Source organism: Crotalus tigris, unplaced genomic scaffold, assembly GCF_016545835.1.
Source record: "Crotalus tigris isolate CLP2741 ecotype Arizona unplaced genomic scaffold, ASM1654583v1 scf7180000017774.6281472, whole genome shotgun sequence".
Lineage (NCBI taxonomy): Eukaryota > Metazoa > Chordata > Lepidosauria > Squamata > Viperidae > Crotalus > Crotalus tigris.
This window is the reverse complement of record NW_024096625.1, coordinates 1,067,774-1,088,253: the sequence shown is the minus strand read 5'-3', so window position 1 is coordinate 1,088,253 and position 20,480 is coordinate 1,067,774. Positions and strand designations below refer to the sequence as shown.

Genomic DNA, 20,480 nt, shown 5'->3' with positions numbered 1-20,480 from the left:
TAGAGGAGAAATCCAGAGTGCAGCTAAGTGAAAGGCCATCACTGGCTACAAAGAAGGACACCCCTGTCAAACTAATGTGAAAGTGTCTGCCATTGCGCTATGGTGGACCCGATGCTGCAATGATCCAGAGAGCACAGGGAAGATCTTTACAACAGATTGTGACATTTGAAGTGGTGGATTATCCTGAAAACTGCAATGTTGATGTTCACTTGGAAAAGTGAGTCCTGACTTTTTGGCTAACTGGGATCTCCAGCTGGGGGAGCAGGCGGCAACTCGGCAGAAGGAGCAGTGATTCAGCAGAATTTGCTCAAACGTTAAAGTGGCGAAGGAGGAAGGACAAAAGTGTTTGAACTAGCAGTGTGGTGGTGAAACGGGCAGACATTCTGGTCAGAATTTGAAGGAAAGGAGAAAGCGAAGGAGAGAGATCGGGTATACAAGAGCGACAGGAAAAGAAAGGAGAAGAAGAGAAGCGGTGAGAGCAGACAACGGCATGCCATGCTGGCAAGAGAGGTTTGAATGGACGAGTATCCTAACCAGAAAGTGGAGAAAGAACATACCGCTTCAATATAATTTTTGAATTGAGGGACCAGAAGAATTCTATTGATATTGATATTTAACTTGAATAATCTGCTAAGATTGTTTAAAGTTGACTAAAAATAGAGATAGCTAGGATTAGTGGAATTGATTAATATTTAATACTTAATGCTACAAGGAGGATAAAAAGAGGGTGTGACAAAACAAAAACAATAACAACAACAACCTAAGATAGATAGTAAGTGGTTGATGACAGTGTGGAAAAATATTTATAGAATACTGGGAGAGCAAAGTAGGATATTGAAAGACATGACCAGTATTACTATAACAACTTTAAAGGCAGGGGAAAAAACTGTATCAAATCCAATGATAACAACGGCTTCCCCTTCAAACCAACGGTCGACAGAGGGGCCACAAAAGACGGAAAAAAACAATACGACCCCAAACATGCAAACAATGCAAGCCATTTTGACATTGATCCAGGAAACAATGGTTAAAATGCAAGAAACAATGTTTAGTAACCATGGAGAAATGAAATTTGATATTCAGAAATTGGATAATAAAATGAACTCAATCCAGAAAGCAATTCAGAAGAATGAACAAAAAATAAAAATAATAGAAGATAAAACAGAACAAACTGGGGAAAAATTAGACCTGGGGGATCAGAAAATGATGGCAATAAACAAGGACCTCAAAGATTCAATAATTCAATTAGAAATGGACTGGGCATCATTTTATTTAAGATTCCAAAATGTGATAGATGCAAAGGATGAAGATTTAGGACAGACAATGGCAGGTATTATAGCAGAATCTCTACAAAGAGACAAACAAGAAATTATGAACGAATTGGATGAAGTTTATTAAATCCAAACGAATTATGCTAGATGCCACAAACTGCCCAAGGAGGTCCATGTTAGATTTGCCCGAAAGAAAATCCTGGACATAGTGTATAATATCACCCGAAAAGAACCAATGATTTATAAAGAGAAGGAAATTATTACATTGAAGCAAATTCCTAGGATGGTTCGAGAATAACGTAAGGACCATCGCTTCCTGGCCGCACAATTAAATAAACGAAATATCCTGTTTAGGTGGATACTTCCGAAGGGAATGCTTATTTCATGGCAAGGCAAGAAGGTTAAAATCGACAGCCTAGGGATGGCACAGGACTTCTTTGACCAGGTGATGGGAAATGAAGAGGATCAGAGCAGTAGGGAGGAGATGGAGACTGTAACCCAAGAAGAAGACCAAGCTAAAGGAGGAGTCTGGAAAGAGAGAAGCAAGGAAGAAAAAGAAAACCAAGAAATTAGAGATATTAAAACAAGATCCCAAATAGTTACAAGGGTAAAATCTGGTAGATAGATAACGGAATGGAAGATTTGAAATTAATACCAATAAATATTAATGGACTAAATGCAGTGGCAAAAAGGAGACAAATACTAACAAAGCTAAGTAAACAAAAGACAGACATGGTATGCCTTCAGGAGGTACACATCCAAAAACAAAATGAAAAATATTTAGAGTACAAAAAGTTAGGGACACTCTATACAGCACTGGCAGAGAAGAAGAAGAAAGGGGTGGTGGTATACATTAAGGAAGGGATAAAGACTAATCAAATTTATGCAGACCCAAAAGGAAGAATCCTAATGATGGAAATAAAATGAGGACATACTCAATTCTTGCTGGTAGTTATCTATGTGCTAGTAAGAACCAGGGGGAGTACTATAAGAAACTGCATGAAAAGATAATTGCAATACGCCATAGGAATATATGCAGTGTAGGTGACTATAACGGGATAGTTGATATCCAGAAAGATTATGTTAGCGATAAAACTAACAAGAGTAGAAGAAATATATTACCAAAAACATAATTTTTAGAATGATAGATGAACTAAATTTGATAGATATGTAGAGAACCCTACATCCAAAAGAAAATAAATATACATTTTACTCCAACCCCCATGTATCGTGGTCTAGAATTGATATGCTGTGGATGAATAAGGAATTAGCTATAGAAATAGAAAAGATTGAGATCTCCCCAAATACATGGGCAGATCATAATCCCCTTGAGAAAATATGGAGAGGCCAAAGGAAAAATAAATCAAAAGATGGACACTAAACTCCCAAATTTTAAAGAAAAGGAATATATGGAAAGGATAACAAAGGAATTGAAATTATTCTTTAAAGAAAATAAAAAACAACATACTTCATTAACAAACTTATGGGACACTATGAAAGCTTATATAAGGGGGATAACAATAGTTTATATGGCAAAGAAAAATAAGGAAAAATGGAAGCAGCATAATATTCTAAAGGAAAAAAATGGAAAATTGGAGAATCAACTCCAAACAAAACCAGGAGATGAATTAGTTAAAGAAACTTTGACGCTTGATAGACATAAGTTGAACATACTATAGCAAGCGGAGATCACAAGAAATTTAAAATTTTCTAAACAATTCTTTTTTGAACATGCCAATAAGACTGGAAGATGGCTGGTTTACAAACTGAAAAAGGAAAAAGAAGGATGGATTATCCAACAATTGTATGATGAGATGGGGACCCTACAAAATAATGAAGAAGAGAAAAAGAAAATTGTACAAAATTATTACGTGAACCTTTATAAACAAAAAGAAATAGCATTGGACAAAATTGATAATTACTTGTTGGAAGAAGGGATCACACCACTAGAAGAGGGAAAAAGAACAATGTTAAATAGAGAAATAACACCAGAAGAATTGAGAGGGGAAATTTCAAGACTCAAGAATAACAAGACACCAGGACCAGATGGCCTCCCAGGGGAAATTTACAAAAAAACTGAGTGAGATTATGGAACCAATATTGTTGGAAATATGTAACAAAGCACTACACGAAGCGAAAATACCGGAATCGTGGAGGGAGGCACACATCACCTTAATCTCGAAAGAAGGTACAGATAAAAACCAAATCAGTAACTATAGACCAATATCCCTTTTAGATAGGCTGAAAAGAGTATTGAATGAGATAATACACCCGGACCAAAATGGCTTCCTTCCAAATAGACAAATAAGAGATAACACAAGAATAGTAGTAGACATACTGGAATACTATGAAGCTCACCCAGAGAAACAAGTGAGCCTTGCTTTTCTGAATGCTCGGAAGGCTTTTAACAATTTAAATTGGCAATTCATGATTAGACAAATTAGACAAACAGAATTGGGAAGTAAATTTGAAAATATGATAGCGGCAATATATAATATACAGAAGGCTAGGGTAATAGTAAATGGGGACACCACCAATACATTTCAAATAACCAAGGGAGTACCTCAGGGATGCCTATTGTCGCCACTTCTCTTTATCTTAACAATAGAAATACTATTAAATAGAATCAGAGCAAACCGAGAAATAAAGGGAACGAAAATTAAAAGAGAAGAGTACAAAACACAGGCTTTTGTGGATGATATGGTCTTTATTATTGAAGAACCTCTGAAATCTGGTCCCATTCTAATACGAGAAATAGAAAAATATGGGGAAATATCTGGACTTAAAATTAACAAAAGGAAAACCAAAATGATAGTTAAAAACTTAACAACAAATCAGAAAAAAGAATTAGAAAAGGAAATGGATTTACAAATAGTTAAAAAAATTAAATATTTAGGGATATGGCTGACTGCGAGATGTTTGTTCCTAAAGGAAGATAATTATACAGTGGTGCAAAAAAGTATTTAGTCAGCCACCAATTGTGCAAGTTCTCCCACTTAAAAAAATGAGAGAGGCCTGTAATTGTCATCATAGGTAGACCTCACTATGAGAGACAAAATGAGAAAACAAATCCAGACAATCACATTGTCTGATTTGGAAAGAATTTATTTGCAAATTATGATGGAAAATAAGTATTTGGTCACCTACAAAAAAACAAGATTTCTGGCTCTCACAGACCTGTAACTTCTTCTTTAAGAGGCTCCTCTGTCCTCCACTCATTACCTGTTTGAACTTGTTATCAGTATAAAAGACACCTGTCCACAACCTCAAACAGTCATACTCCAAACTCCACTATAGTGAAGACCAAAGAGCTGTTGAAGGACACCAGAAACAAAATTGTAGACCTGCACCAGGCTGGGAAGACTGAATCTGCAATAGGCAAGCAGCTTGGTGTAAAGAAATCAACTGTGAGAGCAATAATTAGAAAATGGAAGACATACAAGACCAGTGATAATCTCCCTCAATCTGGGGCTCCATGCAAGATCTCACCCTGTGGGGTCAACATGATCACAAGAACGGTGAGTAAAAATCCCAGAACCACTCGGGGGGGACCTAGTGAATGACCTGCAGAGAGCTGGGACCAATGTAACAAAGGCAACCATCAGTAACACACTACGCCGCCAGGAACTCAGATCCTGCAGTACTAGACATGTCCCCCTGCTAAAGCCAGTACATGTCCGGGCCCATCTGAAGTTTGCTAGAAAGCATTTGGATGATCCAGAAGAGGATAAGGAGAATGTCCTATGGTCAGATGAAACCAAAGTAGAACTGTTTGGTAGAAACACAACTCGTCGTGTTTGGAGGAGAGAATGCCGAGTTGCATCCAAAGAACACCATACCTACTGTGAAGCATGGGGGTGGCAACATCATGCTTTGGGGCTGTTTCGCTGGAAAGGGACCAGGACAACTGATCCATGTACAGTAAAGAATGAATGGGGCCATGTATCGTACGATTTTGAGTGCAAACCTTCTTCCATCAGCAAGGGCATTGAAGATGAAACGTGGCTGGGTCTTTCAGCATGACAATGATCCCAAACACACCACCCGGGCAACGAAGGAGTGGCTTCGTAAGAAGCATTTCAAGGTCCTGGAGTGGCCTAACCAGTCTTCAGATCTCAACCCCATAGAAAACCTTTGGAGGGAGTTGAAAGTCCGTGTTGCCCAGCGACAGCCCCAAAACATCACTGCTCTAGAGGAGATCTGCATGGAGGAATGGGCAACATACCAGCAACAGTGTGTGCCAACCTTGTGAAGACTTACAGAAAACATTTGACCTCTATCATTGCCAACAAAGGATATATAACAAAGTATTGAGATGAACTTTTGATATTGACCAAATACTGATTTCCCCCCATAATTTGCAAATAAATTCTTTCCAAATCAGACAATGTGATTGTCTGGATTTGTTTTCTCATTTTGTCTCTCATAGTTGAGGTCTACCTATGATGACAATTACAAGCCTCTCTCATCTTTTTAAGTGGGAGAACTTGCACAATTGGTGGCTGACTAAATACTTTTTTGCCCCATTGTATGGTATTAGTCCAACAAATAAAGAAGGATTTGGAAAAATAAGGGAAGCTACAACTATCACTTTTAGGTAGGATTGCGACTATTAAGATGAATATTCTACCCAAATTATTATACTTATTTCAGACAATCCCCATACCATTAGACAAGAAGTTTTTTGGAGAACTCAATAAAATTATTGCAAAATTTGTTTGGCTAGGAAAGAAGGCGAGGATAAAATTAATTTCTCTCCAAGAGAGTAGAAGTAGGGGCGGCTTTGGACTCCCGGCATGGGATTTCTACTACAAGGCAGCAACTCTGGTCTGGATAAGAGACTGGGTTAACTTAAATAACAGGAGAATCTTAACTCTGGAAGGGCACGTTTTACAGAAGGGGTGGCATGCCTTCATGTGGGACAAAGGAAACAGGACACACTCATATTTCTATAGACATAAAATAAGAGATGCATTGTTACAAACCTGGGAGGATATAAGAAAAAAACATTATAGGAAAATTCCTGGTTGGTTATCCACCATGGAGGCAATTATCCACCCCAACACGTTAGATATAAGCAAAATGCCCAGATACTCTGAAATTCTAGACAAACAGGGAAAGCTCAAAAATAATCAGTTATTAAAAGAACAAGGAATATCCATTGATTGGTGGCCATATTTACAACTGCAAGATACAGATACAAGAAAGATGTGGAAAAGTATGGAATTGACACGGAACCAAAATAACTAGACAAACTATTGATAGGCCCCGAAGGAAAATTAATATCTAAAATATATAATTATTTATTAGAATTTGACAGAGTAAAGGAGATGGTGAAAGAACCGATGATTGCATGGACAAAAAACATAGGACACAATATAGAATTAGAACATTGGAAAATAATTTGGAATAAAAATTACACCATAACCAAATCTGCTGTATATAAGGAAAATCAGTCTAAAATGCTATACCGCTGGCACTTAGCCCCAGCAAGTGTGCAAAAATGTACCCAAATCCAAACCCAAAATGTTGGAAATGTAACCATCGTCAAGGTACCTTCTTTCATGCTTGGTGGTCATGTCCTGAAGCGAAAAAATACTGGACTAAGATACAAAGGTGGCTACACGAGCTAATAAAATGCCAAATGGAACTAAACCTGGAAACATTTCTCCTGGGAATACTTAAAAAGAAATTTGACAGGAAAATAAGATATTTGATTCTACACATATTAACTGTGGCAAGAATAGTGTTTGCGCAATACTGGAAGGAACGCAATATACCACCAGAGGGATTGATTATTCAGAAGATATATAAATGTGCTGAAATGGATAAACTCACTTTAGAACTAAAAGAAAGATGATTCGGAATTTTACGCGGTTTGGGAAAAATGGTATATATGGCTAGATAATAGAAACAAAAATTGGAAACATACATAAGGTTACTGTGAGTTAGATATTGAATGTATATAGTGTATACATTGTATAGAATGTTGATTCGAAGTATGTAAAAATGACACAATCTGCTGAATATGTATTAGAGTTGTATAAAGGAAAATGGTAATAAAAATTACAAAAAAAGGAAAAAAAGAAAAGACATAGCCTCTGCTTGCCTCTGTCCCCGCCTCTCTTGACATTCATGCCACCTCAGGCTGTGCAGCCCAAGAGTGCTCCGCCCAAGGGGCTGGTGGGCTGCGGCTGCTGTTGATACCATCAGCCCCCATGTGCTTGCCGCCTGGCTCCTGTGTGTTCACCACTTGCTTCTGTGCATGCACCGGGGAGGGCGCCTAGCCAGGCTGATGTGATGAAAAAAAAAGTCATCACCTGAAAATGAGCCCTAATGGGTCTTTTGGAGCAAAAATTAATATAAGACCCAGTTTTATTTTTAGGGAAATATGGTAGTTGAAAATGAGAAATGCTACTTTGACACTATTAGTGTTTGCAGCTTTGATAGCAGGAGGCTATGTGATTATTTCAACAGTCATTGAAATGAAACTTTGAAGCCCTGTTTCTTTTTTTCTTCTTAGACATTACAGAATAGTGCATAAAGGAATTCTGAATGTTCAAGGATATTGACTGTCTACAAGTGTCTCAGGTTCATAATTCTGAAGTATTTTGAGAAATTGTGACAAGAGGAAGTTTTTGGAAGTGGACCAATTCACAGATAATATCAACAAGAAATTGCTAAGAATTGTGCCCTGTTTTCAGCAGATGGGAAGAAAGATCACTTATTTTTTCTAGGCCAGAAACATCTTTACATGTTTTCGTTCATATAATTCTGGTAGTACCAGTAATGGGCTCATTACTACCTGTGTTTCCCTGAAAATAAGATCCGGTTTTTTGTTTTTTGTTTTGCCTTCAAAAGAGGCGACATCGACAACCCCACCCAGTCGGCCCACTTCTTCTGTGGCTGCTCACTGCAACTTGGGCATGTCACCCCCAGCGTCCATTTAGCTGTCCGGGACCTTGAGGAAATGCCTCTGCAGCTGAGAATGGAGCTTTGGATTGATGCACACATCAAATGGAAGCGTGTGCGTGACAGGCAGCAAGTGGCCACAGAAGTGGGCTGGCGAGGCAGGTATCAGGGCATGGGAGGCCTGGCTGCAATGGTAAGCGGGTGCTTACCTCCCATGCCCGGCCTAGCTTGATTTTTAGGCGTACACCTCATCCCAAAACTAGGGCTTATTTTGGGGATGGGTCTTATATTAGCCCCACCCCCAAAAAATCAAGCTAGGTCTTATTTTCAGGGAAATATCTGTGGTTTGTGAACTTGTAGATGTTCCTTTCTTGGGAGCTACTCAAAGTTTACAATACCATCTGGAGCCTGGGTGACATCTGAATATATGTTTCTCTGGATGGTGGGTATGTTCTCTTGGCCTATAGGTCAAGAGATGATGTGAAGCTTCATGTATCTTCTCTTACTCAATGTGAATGATAGCCATACTATTAGCACTATGTGTCACTGCCTTATTTGAAAAGTTGGATGAATCAGCTGAATCCACGGCTGTAATTTAGATGACCATGCATCAGCTGGTGCAATGTGTATTATGAGAGTTTTTACCGCCTACCTAAGGAAACAAATGCTGCTTTGAAGCTTCTCAGGCAGTAGTGCATATTTCATGTTTTCATAGTCCTTTGGATAGTTAGGAGATGTATTAATTGACTTCCTTCTGTTTCTTTCATGCATTTATTGTATCTTAGCAGTTAATTCCATTATATTTGAAATAAATTTCTCTGACTGAAAGGTTACTTCTCTTCAAAAAAGAACCAAATTTTGTTGCCTTTGCTGCCTTCTTCATTCTACAGTAAACTGAATAATATCAAAGGAAGTCTTTCCATTCCCTAACAGCAATATTTAGAAATCTACCCTTTAGCCAAGAACATTACAAGGTAATCTAAAAACTAGAGTTCAGGAATTCCCTTAATGCATATTATCAATAAGGAAGGCATATAAAATTAATTGTAGCAAAACAGCTTTTAAAAGTGTCTGAAATTGCTTGGCCGTTACATTCCCAAGCACTTTTTGTTTAAAAAAGGGGGACAGTTTTTTTTTAAAGATGATTCTAGTATTTAACTCCAGCAGTGTGATTAAAGTAACTCTTTCTGTTAGAGATTTATTAATGAAAGGATAGATGAGCAAGTTGCAGACTGGTCTTCTTCAAATTTGTTTTCATCATCCTCAAGAACATTTAATATCTGCAACTAACAGTTCCCCATCATCTGTCACTGGATTGATCATTCTGTGTTATTTAGCCTTCAGCAGAAAGAGAGTTGAATGGTTTCCTTTTATTATAATATAGTTAATACTTGTCCTTAAAAGTGAATTCTAGATTTAGGATATTTCTTAGTACAAACAGCAGAACTGCAAATTTAAAAATCTTTGGTCATAAAGACTTTAGAGCAGAACTAAATATTATTTTTCATTAATATGCAACACATTACATTTGCATTACACATAATACTTTTCTGTTACTTTAAAGTAATGAGTTTGCCAACTCTAATGGTAGTAGAATTCACTGACTGCCAGAATGGAAGGAGGAGTTCCCTGTTGCAATTCTGAGTGGTATTGTTAGAGAAAGCTATAAAGCCATAGCCATAAAAAGAGATTGTGAAGAAATTCAAATAGAACTAGGCTTGCCTTGATAAGTGAGTGACAGTTTAGGGTTGTGGTGGTGAACCTATGGCATGCGTGCTACAGGTAGCACACATAGCCCTCTCTGTGGCATGCGTGCTGTCGCCCCAATCCTATGCCTTCAGCTGGGTTTTATAAAACCCTTTTCGCTTTAGGCCTCTGCTGCTGTGTGCAAAAAAAAAAAGGTTCAATCACTCAATCAATTTCATCTTCTCGGGGGAAAAAATATCTTGCAAAGTTGGAATTGATTGGTTGAACTTTTCAGTCCCACTCTGTCTGCCGTTACCACCGCAGCCCGCCCACCCAAAGGGCCATGCCCACACGGCACCCAACAATATATAAGTGGGTTTTGGGTTGCAATTTGGGCACTCAGTCTCTAAAAGGTTTTCCATCACTGGTTTAGGGAAACCATTTTTAATGGAAATTGAAACATGAAAACAGCTATTAACAATAGCACTTAGATTTATATACTATCCCATAGTATTTTGCAGCACTCTTTGAGCATTTTACAAATGTTAGCATATTGCCCTCCCCCCCCAAAAAAATCTGAGTCCTCATTTTATCTACCTTGGATTGATGGAAGGCTCAGTCAACCTTGAGCTGTTCAGGATTGAACTCCAGGCTGTGGGCATTCTAACCACTGCACTATCAGGGCTCCCTTAATGTCATTTAAGAGAAATTTCTGTAAATAAGCATTACTTCTTATTTTATGCAAATCTTTTATTTTGTGGTTACAAAGTTTCTGATTCTTATTGCTAACTTCCTTACTCTTTATTTATCTATTCTCTTTTCTGATTTTACTGTCTTTATCTTCTGCTTCTTCATTAAATACTTAGGCATTAGAAAGGCAGAAAGTTTTCTTTGATTCCCTAAGAAGTGAGCAAGATGATCTTAGAGAGGAGGTGATTTTACTGGAGGAACAATTGAAGGTATGATGAAGCAAGCAAACATACACAAGCAAAAAATATAAAGTACAAAAGGTAGTAGTATTAAATAATAGCATTTTATTTCTGTGTACCAGAAAGAAGTTTTCTTTGGGTGTTCCATTATTTGATGAACTTAAACTAGCTGTGGCACATCATTGTTTTCTTAAGTAATTGTATTCTCTCATTATGCTGCTCTTGAAGTGCATTCAACAACATTTGGAAATTAGGAAGAATTGATATTGGACAAAAACATATATGTAAATATTTCAAGCTGTAGCCTGAAGTTGTATCATGAATTGTTTTTTCTTAGGTTGTAGCATAATCTGTGAATATCACCACTTGCTGCAAAAGTTTTAGTACTGTTATCTAATTATTTATTACATTCATACTAGTCTCATACCTTGCATTCATATGATTTTATTATGCAGGATTTCAAACATACTTTATATGAAAATAATGTTATAAATATATTTTGCAAACATACTTTATGTGGAAATAATGTTATAAATATATTTTGTTTTGCATTCACAGCAATATGGAATAATCACCAATTTTGGAATAGTTACCAATGGAGAAATCTCTGATTGTCTTACTAATGATGGACTATCAAATTCTTCCAAGGTTATTTCAGAGACAAGTCATGCCTTTAAAGTATCTGAGGATTGTACAGAAGGTAAGCCATTTGCATTATACTACTAAGATACTGTATATGATCATTTTTGCTTGAAATGTTTATAATCTACAATAATATTCTGCATGGTCTATACATGTTAACCTTTACTTAATATAACAATAAATTAAGTGAGGTTTTTTGGTGAGAAAAGTTTTAATTGTTGTTTAATTCCCAGTTTCAGGAAAACTAATATACCTATTGTAAATATCATTTTAATATATTAAGCATAATATATTGAGTATATATTATTTGTAGACATTAACTTTGCTTTGGTTTCCAGCAGTGTATTTGAAAACCACTTGAAATGTTAAGTTTTAGGTAGTAATTACCGATGGTGCTTAACTTGTGACCACTATTGGGGCCAGAACTTTCCTCACTAAGCAGTGTGGTCATTATGTGAGTCATCACATAACTATCCCTGATTTCTACAACCTTTTTTTTTGCCATGGTTAAACAAATCCAGTTTTCCCCATTGATTTTGCTTGTCATAAGCCAGCTGGGAAGATTGCAAATGGTAAACATATGATCCTGGAATGCTGCAACTATAGTAAATACATGCTGGTTGCTAATTACCTACATTGCAGTCATGGACCACAGGCATGCTGTGATGGTCATGTGAGGACCAGTCATAAGTCATTTGTTTCAGCACCATCATTACTTTTTAACAGTTGCTAAACAAATGGTCATAAGTTGAGGCCTGCCTGTAAAATTAATTACATTGCTATTCATAATAGTTATTTATAATAGTTATTACAGTGATATTTATCCCAGCCATATATCCATTAACATAGTTAATGAAACTTTGTGTATTTAAATTATTGGCTCTGTTATATTAAAAAAAATTACAAGCAAGGAATTTTAATTTGTACAATCCACTTAAAGTAATACAAATACAATATTGTTGACAGTGATATACGTTTCTGTTCAGATATTTTAAGTTACAGTCTTTCTTTGCCTTCATATAATTTGAAAAAGTGGATATTTTTTAACATGTTACTAATTCTGTTTGGGGGGTTTAAGTGGAAAGGTAAGTGATAGCATACTTAAATGATCTATCTATATTGTGGTCCCTTCAACTTTCTTATAATGATCTTTTAGGCAGAGCAAATGAAGTGGAGATGGAAAATGAGATTTTGGAGAATATGGGGAAAAGAGAACTCTTACAGAATACTGAGCATGAGGAAAATACAGAGGACACTAAGGATCAGGAAATCATTCTCAAATGTTTGGAAATAAAGACGTTCCCTGCTGGTGAAAATGTAGAGGTTAAGAAAGTCACTGAAGCCAAAATTACATCAACACTGAAATTAAATAGTGTACCTGAGGATCCTGTAAAAAATTATTCAGAATGTATCCCAGAAATTGTTTATTCCCTTAAAAAAAGATATTCAAGTGAATTAAAGGTTGAAGGGGCTTCACCAAGTCATATTTCAGAAGAGAAAGTGTCTGATAGAAATATAAATGTAACTCATAATCAAAATAATATGGCAGATCCTAATACTGAGAATAATCAGGAAATACATGCCAATTTAGAAATAGTTCCACAACAGCAAAATAAAGAAAAACACATAGATATTGTAGTTGATGAATCAGAAGGTAATAGTGAAGTATTTTGGGAAGCTTTAGATTTTATAAATAACGGACACATGGCAATTTCTACTTCACCAGAATTGGTAGAAGTTATCCTTATGAAAGCCTCAAGTATTGATCATAATAGTGAACAATCAAAAAATAGGGTTGTTGAGGGAGATTTAAACAGAGAACTTCTTAAAAATGAACAAAATGCTGCCATAATTGCTGTAGCAAAAGAGCCAAAAATAGAAATATGTGAAACAAATGAAGAGAATGAGGCACTAAGTATGATATTGCAGCAGGAGGGCCAAGTAGTAGATTCTACAGAAGAACAAAAAAGAACATCGTGTATTACGAAAGTTACTGTGAATCAGTTTGGAGAAAAACAAGAACAAGTTAAAATTGAAGAAATCCAGTCACCACCTTCAAAACATGATGCAGCTATTGACGAACAAAATGAGCAAGATTTAGTAGCAAATAAAGAAAATGTTGAAGATATGAGAGCATTAAATGCTTATTTAGATTTTGAGGAAAAGAATGACAAGTGTACTGTGAAAGATGTTCATGCAGAACAAACTGTTGTACATTATATAAATCAAAGCAAATGCCAGACCCATGAAGAAACAAATGCAAACATAGAGAATGATTCCAGCTGTAATATAAAATCAGCTTGTGTAGATGGAGCTCTGGCTGTTACTGATACAATAAATAAAGAAGTTGCTGACACTCATAAAGAAGACTTGTCTGCAGGAAAACAGTGTGTAGATAAAGAAGACAATACTATTGAGTCTGCTGTAACTACAACTGTAATGAATGAGGGTATTGAAGAAGCATGCACTAGGAATAAAGAGGATAAAAACTGCAGAAAACTGCATGAAGAAATTCACAATATTATGCCAGATATTGAGGAGGTTGTTTGTCTTGAATCACAGAAGACTGAATTCATTGAACAAAATGAACCCAAGAGTGAAGAAGTAGTTGTAGAAGAATATCATGAAGCCTTAGATGTTGATGAGGCTTCTTTTGGAGAATTGAAAACTTCTGAAAAGAGAGATGATCAGACTAATAAAGATAATGAAAAGGTCATCTCAGCAGATGAAGTTGGATCTGAGGCTCTTGTGGAAGAAAGTGACAGTATTCAGCACCTGAAAGGACATACCTTTGAAGAAGCCAAATTTATGCAGATTGATTTCTCTGTTTCTGAAACAACAAAGTCACAATATGGACTGCTGGAAGACGAAAGTAAATTGTTGGATGGAATCAGTTCAGAACAAATTGCTGCTTATACACCAGAACAGTTAGAAAACTTAGAGAGTGCTATGAATGAAAGTCAAGAGGAAACACAGAGGTATAAGAAGAGTAAAGGTAAATCTCGAGAAGACTGCATTATATCATAAATTCAGAAACTGGATCATTGTTCGACATTATTTACCAGGCATCTGTTAAAAAAGCAAAAATACTTTAATTTTTAAAAAGTCAAAATTTGAAAGAAGTTCTATTGTTGAATTAATGTCATATTCTAAATAATGCAAAGTAGTCAATAATGTATGGATGTGGAGACTACCTTTTTTGTCAAGTTTAATTATAGTCTAATCAAATCTATTATCCTAATTCCCAATGAGCTGCTTTTTAATATTCTCTAAAAAATTTAATGAATGCTAGGATTAGAAAATTCTTGCTAGCTTTTTGATAAAATATCACTAGTCTGATACATTTATATTTGATTTCAAGTTATTATTATATAGAATGCTTGCTTCAATACTGTTACACTTTCTGAACAAAAAGACAAGGTCAGGTTGAATGAATAACAATAATGAAATTATGACTATTTGCAGAGAATTAGTAAATTTTCACTGTGTATGTTTCACCCACTCCAAATTAATACCATTTCTATTGCCAAAGATATAGGCATAAAGTACCATAAGAATTACTGATTACTATTTATAGTAAAAAAAATCATTTACTAAGAATCATATAGAATTCAGCCACACCCAATTCAGTCTTTTCTTACCAAATCAAACTCTTATTGGTTTGAATCAGTGGATTTAACTTAATGTCTATGCAATTGATACATAAATCACATGCTCTTGATCCAATTTAGTATTTATAATTTTGTCTCTCTTCCTCTGTCTCTTTCACTGTAATCTATGTAGGTTTATGTATCATAAAAACTTTCAGTTCACTTTATATTTAGCCTTTGTATTAAGTGATATTTACTGCAAATTGTAATCAATTTTCTTAAAAGATACTATCATTTGTACATTGCCTTGCAAAGAAATAGATATAATTGAATGTAAACCAATATTTTCTTATATTGGGAAATCTGTCCCTTTAATTTTTGCTGGAATATAAGCAGTCTTGATTGTTTCTGTAATAATTATCTCTATTTAACTCACAAAATGAAAGATAATAGCTACTGCAGTTTTATAATAAATATTTAACACAGTCTTTTTCTAAAAGAGAGTTAATAATGGCTAAAATAAATCTGAAAGTTTTTCATTTATGAGCATATTTTTTAAAAAACATAAAACATTTATGAGCATATAAAAACTTGGAACACTTTTAATGAACAAGGTAATTTTAACTTCTGCTCTACCATACTAAAATTAATGCAAACTCTAAAATTTGTATAGCTATACAGCAGTGTAACAATGTATTACATAAAAATAGAAAAACATTAAAAATATAAAGTATCAAATGTATATAATGGAAATAAAGATTTATATTTTAAAATGTCTCTTCTCATTTCTTTGTAAAATTGATTTAATTAATAGTTCTAATATTTTGTGCAACTGCCATTTCAGCAAACCACATACATATTTTAAAAGGCATATTAATAGTTTTAAAGAAATTGATAATTATTACTCATTCCCTATGCTGAGAAATGTATCTGTAAAATAAGCATCCAATATTTTGGGAGGAAAAAAAGATGAGGGATGATGAGACAAGAGGAGAGGAGAAACTGTCATTGAAAAGGATTACTATTTTATCTGAGATGGTTATACTGTTCAGTTGTTTCACTGAATATGTATACTGCACAAGTTGTATTAATATGCGTTAGGCAGCAGTTCTTGTAATTGTAAAATAATATGGAAATAGGAGGAAGGAATATTAGGTATATTCACTGCCTTGAATTTTTTATAAAAAATAATAAAGGTGAGATTGAATAATTCTAATCTCATCTAGTCTAAATGTTTTATACCCACAACATCATTTATAAGGAATTCTTATTTATTCCTTATAAATAATTTAATAATATATGGTTTTCTTTTGTATCTTAATCTTAAAATTTTTATTTTCAGCTTATTTTTAATGTAGTAGCCATTCATTACAAAATATTTTTCTTTACATTAAAAAATTCTCACACAATGCCCAATGTGGCATTACATTGTAACTAAGAAGTCACATAGCATATATTCTCACATGATTTCCACTAAATTCAAATGTTCTTTCTTTCAGTAAATATGTAAATTCTTTACTAAATTTGTTATTAATTTTAATTATTGTCAGTTTTTGAGTATGCTTCATGCTGCTAGATTAATTTATGTGAGATTATTACAGAAGTGTCCTTTTTTGCAAGCAACTTGTATTTTTTCATAATTTTATTATTATTAGTTAGAGCCCTCTAAAATATTGAATTGTTTATTATTTGCAGCAAAAATACTAAATTAGGGAAAAGCCTGTTAATGATCTCCAAAATAAATGTGAAAAGGGCTTGGCCTTCCAAGTTTATAATGTAAAAATGTTGAATGTCTTGTGTTCAGCTCCATGAAATGAATCATTTGGTTGCATAATCACTTTGTCAGAATGGAATTGTTTGCTTATATCCCGTTGTGTTCATCTGATGGTAAAACAAATTCCTCCTCTCCAGATTCACCATGTTGCTCCAAACTGTTAGGGAGCCATCCAGTACAAATTATTTGAAAGAGTGAAAAGGTTAGGCAAAGAGAAGAAGGCATTCCCAACTGGTACCATTGTGTAGGAAATCCAATACTCAGCTTTTAATTTTTTTTAATAAAATAGGGATATAATTCCGAACTTGACCTTCAGCCAGCTATCATTCTTATCTTTTAAGAATGTTTGGCATATGTGGATCTAAAGCAGTGTTTCTCAACGTTTGTGTGACGGTGACCCCCGTCACACAAACGTGCCGCGCATGCGCGGCGCCCCCCCATGTGCAGCGCGCATGCACGGCGGGGCCCCATGTGCAGCACGCATGCGCAGCGCGCATGCGCGGTGCCACCCCCTGAGGGGGGAAAATGGCGGATTGCCTTGTTTGGCGACCCCCGAGAAATGGTCGATCGACCCCAAATGGAGTCGCGACCCATAGGTTGAGAACCGCTGATCTAAAGGCATTGTTGTGCAGTAAATATAAATAAAAGTAGATGTTGGTACTTTGTGGCTGCTAATTTCCCATTTATAAAAATAATTGAAAAGGAAAATTAAGTTAGGCAGCGGAGACGCCCATGAATACGGTATTGCCTTTACTTTAAAAGAGATTTTAAAGAAGTGACTTTTATATGTGTTCGTAAAGTGGCTTGGGAGAGACCGTTAATTCTCTTTAACTTACGTGTTTGGAATACTTTGTAATTATTTTGTATAAAATGGGTAACATTTCACATATTGAAGTAAAATGGATGTTTTGAAATCTAGACTTATTTTTGTACAATTGAAAACAGTAGCAAGTTTTGGAGACCCTTTACATTTGACAAATCTTTTAATGTGGAAAAATCTAAAACCATCATATGCAAGTGTTAGATTCCAGTTTATGAAAAACATTAAGAAGTTTTATACTGTGTCTGAATGTATCAGTATGTAGGGCTGTGCAATGCTTTGAATTCTGGTGCCAGAAAGTGCCTGGAAGCAGCATGCAGGAGAATAAATGAATTCAGTTGTCTGCAGCATCTTAAAGCATATGCACCCCTTCCTAGATTATGTGGTGGCCTCTGCAATACTGAACAATTCCACAACAAAAAATGTTGTAGATAGGTGCTAGATTCATATTCTCACATAATCTGAGGTCTCCTTCATGACATTTGAACTATGCAGTTTGATAATTGTGTTTTAAATGTTATGTTGTAAAATTATATATATTTGAACAATAAAAGATTTGTGAGATTTTTGTATTCCAGTGTTTGACCATAGAATACCTGCATGCTAACAGTAGAAGATAGTGCTTTGCATGCTGTTGGGTGCTTCTACTGAAGTGACAAGCATGCTTTGTGAGATTGGCATAACCTCTCTTGGGTGAAAATCCCTTCCCAGCCCTGTCTGTGACATCATTTACCATGGTACGTGCATAATTTCATTTATCGTTTGCCCCACTAACCTTCATCATTACCTTTCTTTAAAAATGTGTAACACATCAAATGTTTTGTAACTTTTTGTTCTCTCTTATAGACAGTAGATTAAAAAGACTTCTGGATGAGCGAGAATTTTTACTTGAACAGGTAAATAAGAGCTGAATACTTCTTGTTTAGTCTGTTTCAGTATACTCATTGTTGGCTCATAAACTGCTGCTGATTTAGATGCTAGATTTTCATGGAGTGAAAAGAGTTGCATGAAATGGCTTCGCCGAGTTAATTACAATTTAAATATATCATTTAAATAAATGTATAAATTAAATATATTTTTTATTTCTATTTTTTATTAATTTTTATGCCACCCATCTCACTGATATAAGCAACTCTGGGCGGCTTACAATATAATGAAAAGTGAAAAAAGTAATACAAGGTAATTAAAATTCTCTAATTTGGACTGAATATAGTGTGTAGGTTTAGCAACTGGAATTTGAATGCTAAAAATGGGCTTAGAAAAATTAAAGGCTTTTGTGTCTTTGTTCTAGCTTCCTTACTGGAAGCTCTCTGTCTTTCCATTTAAGAATTAAGCAGGTGTAGAAATGGCTTGTAGCATCAACCAAGATTCTTGTTCTTTCCATCTTTTGCTTCATGGCTTTTAAATATTCTTCCCAAGGAACACTTTAAAAAAGCTAGGAGATTTTGGAATTATTGCAAACTTTGGTTGACATAACATACTATTAGTTCTGGATTTTTTTAAAAATCAATTTCCAGATATTGTTCTATATAGTACAATATACTATTGATTTATCCGTAGAGGAGAAATGGCAGAATATGAAACTATCTATTGGATCAGGAGGGTTCTGTTAAGAGTTGTTTTTATCCAATCTTTATTATTTTTATAAATAACTCAAGACAGCAAACATACCTAATGCTCCTTCCTTTTTTCTCCACAACAACAACACTATGAGTAGGGTTGAGCTGAGAGTGCATGAGTGGCTCAAAGGCACTTAGTTGGCATTCATGCTTAAGATGGAACTAGAACTCACAACCTCCCAATTTCTTGCCTGATGCTTTAACCACTAGACCAAACTGGCTGTCTCAGTTTTTCATTTAAAAAGATGTGCAATGTATTACTACTATCCTGATAACTGAATGTGGCATCTCCAAAATCTTTTCCATATTTTTTGAAAGGGGAGGATTGGTAACCATCATTATTCTTCAGTGTTATGTTACTAATGTCTGCGGCATAAGCTGAAAATTCTCTTGCCATTTGCCAAGTTTTCCTCTTTTATAATTAATCCTTCATAAACCAAAACAGAGGCACCAGGCAATCTTCTGAAAGTTCTAATGATTCTATTCATGTGTAACTTGGATCATTTCTCCTTGGATTGATTTTTTTATGGCTTTCAGATTAAAAAATTAAAGGGACAACTGGAAGAGAAACAAAATAGTAAAATTGAGAAGTTACATTTGGAAGATGGAGTCCTAGAAAATGGGCCAGACATGCATGTGATTGATCTTCAAAGTAAGGTTAATCCCCAACTTAAATTTTTTAAATTTAGTACTTAGTTTTTTTTTTGTCTTTACAGAATGAATATATCAAATGAAATAGGCTTCTCAGTTATTCATGCAGAGATACAATAGCTTTTTTCTGAGCTGTCATTCTAAACTTCTGGAGTTAACATGGTCTCAAATGAGTGGCATTTGTTCTCCTACACAGTTAAAGAAATGTAGGAAAAAAAGCTTTTTCAGAAGTCTAATCAGCTGTATACCCAAAGTTGGCCTTTGTAGAAGGAAAGAGCAATTGTGTCATTCCCATTTGGGTGGGAAGAGTGGTAGAAAAGTTGCAATGATGCCCAGTACCAAGTTCATATATTTCAGAAAATAAACAGTACCCTATCCTACATTCTAACAATTCAGATGCTGTAGAGGCAAGATTTGGCAGCAACATAGGGATTAAGGCTGATGAGAATTGGGCAGCTATAATGAATGGTGGCAATCATCATTAATTTTACTTTGGGTAAAATTTCTGATTGTCCACACTGCCCACAGTTATTTGATCAAGAACCAACTTAATACACAACTTCAGAATTCTAGCTATGTTCACCAG

At 35.2% G+C, this 20,480-nt stretch overlaps 1 protein-coding gene across 8 annotated transcripts in view; it reads left to right on the top strand.

The window, feature by feature from the left end:
- The window catches only part of LRRFIP1 (LRR binding FLII interacting protein 1), a 257,901-nt gene that overhangs the window by 173,410 nt on the left and 64,011 nt on the right, over positions 1-20,480 (top strand). For 4 of the 8 annotated variants that reach the window (XM_039341925.1, XM_039341922.1, XM_039341920.1 and 1 more), the window contains 3 exons: positions 10,736-10,828; positions 11,357-11,498; positions 12,597-15,803. In XM_039341925.1, the coding sequence (XP_039197859.1) occupies positions 10,736-10,828; positions 11,357-11,498; positions 12,597-14,467 (2,106 nt within the window). In that variant the 3' untranslated portion in view covers positions 14,468-15,803. Of the gene's footprint in view, positions 1-10,735; positions 10,829-11,356; positions 11,499-12,596; positions 15,804-18,470; positions 18,521-19,780; positions 19,896-20,480 lie in introns of those variants that run through there. The other 4 variants (XM_039341926.1, XM_039341923.1, XM_039341927.1 and 1 more) reach the window with 3 other exon arrangements.